Source organism: Python bivittatus, unplaced genomic scaffold (genome assembly GCF_059951505.1).
Source record: "Python bivittatus isolate LINGU-HERP-01145 unplaced genomic scaffold, Pbiv_v1 ctg000070_np1212, whole genome shotgun sequence".
Lineage (NCBI taxonomy): Eukaryota > Metazoa > Chordata > Lepidosauria > Squamata > Pythonidae > Python > Python bivittatus.
In genome coordinates, this window is record NW_028277034.1 from 33,122,951 (window position 1) to 33,128,064 (window position 5,114).

Sequence of the window (5,114 nt, forward strand, 5' to 3'; positions counted from 1 at the left end):
CTACAAAATAAAACACATTTCTAAGAGAATTCTCCTAAATCATTGCTATGACTAATATGGCAATATGTCCATTTCAATGGCAGAGTATTTTTGCCACTAATAAAGGTGATTTATCACTTTCACATGAATTCCAGTGCAAAAGACTATCTTTACATAGATGAGAAAATAAGACTTGCTGAGATTATATATCATGCTAAATGTACAGAGTATAATTATGGCAAGGCTCAGCATCTGTGATCTGAGAAAGGAAAATAATAACAACACTGCTTCCTACAGTCATGAAATCCATTCTTTGCAGGTGACATCAAAAGTTTTTGTTGTTAATATGCATGGAGATTATAGTCACATATGTCCATGCTGACAGGGATTGAGGGATAGGAAATACAAGAATTTCATGGTGGAAAGGTCCATCACTGGCTATAGAAATTATGTGTTCTGTGGAACTTCATATTCAAACGTATATAACTAGTTCCTAGGGCCAACTGTGTAAGAGGACAGTTGTGTGTTTCCAGAGACATCTGTTTCATCACTGTGGGGAGCAGGATAGTGGACTATTTGAATATCCACCCATTCCTACAAGGGTAGTTATGGATATTGAAATGAATGAATTTTTAAAAGCATTTCATTTCACTATCATGTCTAATATTCTAAGGCAAAAATGTGCAGTTTCTATACTGTGATGGATTGGCCTATTCTCCAATATAGTGTACTATATTGCACAATATAAACCCTTTAGGAATGTTCAGGATTTATAATAAGAAATCATGATGAGCCTCAGTTTGCAGAATATGCACTCAGACCTAACCAGGGTTTGCATGCGAACTCCAACTAAGAGATGATACTAAGAGAATAAGTGATACTAATATGTCTTGCATTCTTGTTTTCCTCACGATTCAAAATGTATAAAATGACTACATCTTGATTTCACTCCGGGTAAACTGGTTTCCTGGGTAAAAATTTGGCCAAAATCTATTAAATGGCCACTATTGTTCTTACATTAGGCTTAAAAACAATTTTGTATCCAGAGAGCATTAATAGGAAGTATATGGATTTGTCTGCCTTCTAGGCCTATTGTAGTGTTTCTGCTCTGTACTGAATAGATTGGCAGGGTGAACTTGGCCAATAATTTTAATTGAAATATTAAAAATAAATAAAAGTTTGCATTAAAATGTGGATGTGATGAAACATAATTTTTCTCATCAACTTAAAAAACTCACCTATGAGATGAAATGAACAGGGCAAGAGTGTTGTTTATAAAATCAAATTATAATGAACATATAATGTATTATATCTGATGCAGGGGAAATATTTATAATATATCCATCCACCTGTCTTAAACCTTACAAGCGTAAATGGAATTCTTGGATTAAAATACCGTAATGTAAAATTATATAGAATTTGGGAAGGTGGAAAATCACACTCCCAGGATAATTTTACCTTACTATATTGAATCAAGGGATTTGATTCCAGATTTTCTATATCACATCTAGAATGGACCCTAGATCTTTTTAGCAGCTAGAACTGATACTGGCAGCCCTAGAATAAAATTCATAGCTTGCAGATGACAAATCAGTACAATTCTTTAGGGGAAGCTACAATAATTAGTATAATATTGATAAACTATTTTCAGCTTATAAATTATACAATTTCAGATTGTAACATTCAGTTTACTTGCAGTGCAGTTGGGAGTTTTTGTTTTGTTTTTAACAACTAAAGTAAGTTGGGCTGTCTTGAAGAAAGGTAAGGAATTTTCTAAGTTTGAATGGATAGGTACTATTCACTTCTACTTGAACACATGTGGATATGTATTAGAAAAAGTTCCAAAATCAGATCTCAGGGCTGGTTTTTAATTTCAGAGGGAAGGAGTAATGTTTGAATTATTTCTTTGAGGTTCAGTGGAAGGTTATATAATTCTTTGCTTTGTGGGGAAAGAAGGCTGGTCTTGATCAACCAAACAAAGGCTTTCAGAATTCCATCCTAGTGATGGCAAACATGAGATTCTGTTGCAAAATATTTCTTAAAAGAAATTATCTGGGAAGTATATCTTGAAAGGTTGGATATGACTATACCTATCTTTGAGTGGATGAGGTAGAGACTGAAAGATAATTTACATTGCATATATCCTGCTTTTTGAAATTACATATATATCCACTCTTAAAGATAGCTTCAAGTCAAAGATGGAAACATTTTTTTTCCAGGAATTCTATTATACAGTGTCCAGACATTAGCCCTCTCCTCAAAAAATATTCCAAAAGTCAATTCTAGGCAGAATAGGCATCAGCTGTTGGGTTACTTCATTCCTCCACAACAGTTGTTCATCTGAAAATAGCTTTCAAAGGAAAAGAAGACACTACAAAAGGATTCATTACCATAGGCAGCTCAAAAGCTGCATGAGATTATTTATGGCAACATACACAGAGGCCAAGCCATAGGAGACATATTGCTGTAAGATTAAAAAGAAAGATTAGATGTGACACCAGCCATAATAGTAGGTATTTAACTATGTACCATATTGCTGGATCTCCTTCATGATGGCTGATGCTTGCTGCTTTCTCTCTTTGACCAAGTCAGAATATGAGAGCATTGCCGTGATCAGCAAAAATTTTCTTACTAGGAAAAGACAGGATAGTCAAATTCAGTATTGTCAAGTGCATTTAGCTTGCATTTTAATCAAGGATCCAGTTTACAAATGCTATATTTTAATCTCATTTCTTGACCAATATAGGAGGCATATTCTACCACATTGCATATACATCTCAGAGCATCAACTGTTGCTTGGTTTTGTTAAACTAATTATGTGCAAGGTGAGGATTGGCCTTCTTAACTTCCTTCTGTAGATGTTCATCTTCGGAGTAATGTGGGCAACTTTGTTGTTGTTGTTACAAAAGAGTGAGTGTCTGTATTTGTTGCATCAATGCAATAAATATATCCTTAATTAACTTCAATGTTATTTTTCTGTTTGCAACCTTTAAAAAATAAAGTATTTGCAGTTTCTGTTACAGGGCCACTAAAAATCAATGAAGACATCAATCTTTGAATCAGCACCTACTACTAAGCAACAATCTAGATAGAGAACCATCTTGGAAATGCTGCAGTACCTCTCTACAGTAAATTGCCTGTTTATTGCTGCAAGCTGAAGCATTCAAACTCATAGGACAATCAATGTCATTTATTTCAGGAAACAATATACTCACTTACCTTATTGTTCGGGAAAACAGTGATCTTGATGCTTTGAGCAGGGTTTATGGAATTTGTTATGAATGGGGATGACCTATCCAGTCCTGGGAGGTTTCTATGCTTCTTCTAGGGTTTGCATGATGCCTAGTACCAAGACAAACTGGGGACTGACCCTCTTCAAAAAGATTGGCATCTAGCTGACATAAAGTAGCTATTTATAGATGCAAACATCCAGCCACTCATATCTTCCTGGCGAAAGAAGAGAACAGAAATGATTTCACTCCATGCACCACAAAAGCATATGCATCTCTTCCACAGCTCATTGAAATATTTGATGGAGCACTTATACTTGGGCAGCTCATCCTGTCATCACCTTTGAGAATGCTATTCTCTGTTGTAACTAGGGGGAAAGACACATAAAAATAAGGTCAACTAAACGTATAGCAAAATGAAATGGAATGGAGTATTCCTTAATTGACAGATACAGACATGCTTCTGTACTAATAGCTAAAGTTAGCACCTGGACAAAAACTTAGCTAAAAATTACTCAGTGTTGCCTGTATTGAAAAAAAAAAATCATACCTAAAAGAAGACCCCACTTTTTAATACAGGCCACTGGAATGTTGGTAGCATTTGACATAGCATCCTTGACCTTTCTTAATGCTAGCTCTACCACACTTTCCATGTTGCTCTACTTTCGTAGCTTTGTTATTGAACTATATTTGGCATATTTTCATGTTCATTTTAGGTGGAAAAAGGGAAATAGTTAATCCTGGAAATGTAATAGTGTCCAGATATCATGCAGTTCTGGTTTTCAAAATTAACAGATCAGCATCTGGTCTGTAAACAATGAACTGATCCAGAGTGATACGCTCATAGCTGAAAGAATATTACAATAATGCTACAATGGCTATATAACCATTGCCTACAGAGAGGGGCAGTATGTAATTTAGTATATAAATAGTGCACATTGCTACATATTTTTCTAAAACAGCTCTACTAAGCTTCATTCAATAACCTGTTAATTTTTTTCTTGACCTTTCAGGAAATTTGCCCAAAACCTTTAGGCTTAGCTAACCACCATTCATCGTCATGTCTACTGCAGCACCATTATACAGATTCTTGGTATTCCCTCTTCCTGTAAACATAATTCCAACTTGCTGCATTAACTTATGAAGCCATGTATAATTTAGAGATTGCTTCTTGCCTTATGCTGTATAACTTTATTTGGGCTAGCCATATGTATTGCTGCCAAGATCTTAGTAGTTCCAGAACAAATCAGATGAATTTTACTGTTTGAAAAGCTATAGAAACCTAAAATAAACATTTTCCTTCTCTGCCTGTGACATGCCAGTCCCATTTTAAAAAGTAAGCTAATTATAGTTGACTGAACTCTCCAATATGCCACTTACATTTTTTCCTCCTGAGTATGCTATAATCCTTAACAATCATAGATGTTCAGTGGTACAGTGAACATGATGTTACAGCTAAAGATAACAGTCACAATGTGTTGGCTCAAGCTCATACAGAAACAGCACAGATGAAATGTAGCCAGTTGGTTTAGGGTTTATAGATAATGAAATACTGGGATCAACATGCTATCACCGTATAATTTCTGTTCCTGCCCTCTGGAATACCATTCCCTTTATCCCCCAAGGTCCATTTGGCCTGACGCATCTGTCCTTTAGGAATGTTTTTTAAAAATGTCTTTTCAAACAGCTCGATGGCCAAGGTAATTTGTGATCTCTTTTGGCTGATGATGAAGGGTTGGAATTTTCTTGTTTATATATTCTCCCAGTGTGTTTCTGTATTTGGCTGTGTGTACTTATGAGGTTTTGAATTCTGTTTACCATACTGAGTCTGGTGGCCTTATACATGTAATAAATTATTACATATTTTTATATTGTTAGTATTAGTATTATCTTTATTTAAAATGT

At 35.0% G+C, this 5,114-nt stretch overlaps 1 protein-coding gene across 2 annotated transcripts in view; it reads right to left on the reverse strand.

Moving 5' to 3' along the window:
• Nucleotides 1-3,339, reverse strand: part of MYOZ2 (myozenin 2) — a 30,467-nt gene extending 27,128 nt beyond the window's left edge. For both annotated transcript variants that reach the window (XM_007433929.4, XM_088132901.1), the window contains exons 1-2: nt 3,199-3,339; nt 2,509-2,610 (exon numbers count right to left, since the gene is read on the reverse strand). In XM_007433929.4, the coding sequence (XP_007433991.1) occupies nt 2,509-2,584 (76 nt within the window). In that variant the 5' untranslated portion in view covers nt 2,585-2,610; nt 3,199-3,339. The remainder of the gene's footprint in view (nt 1-2,508; nt 2,611-3,198) is intronic.
• Nucleotides 3,340-5,114: the final 1,775 nt, after the last annotated feature.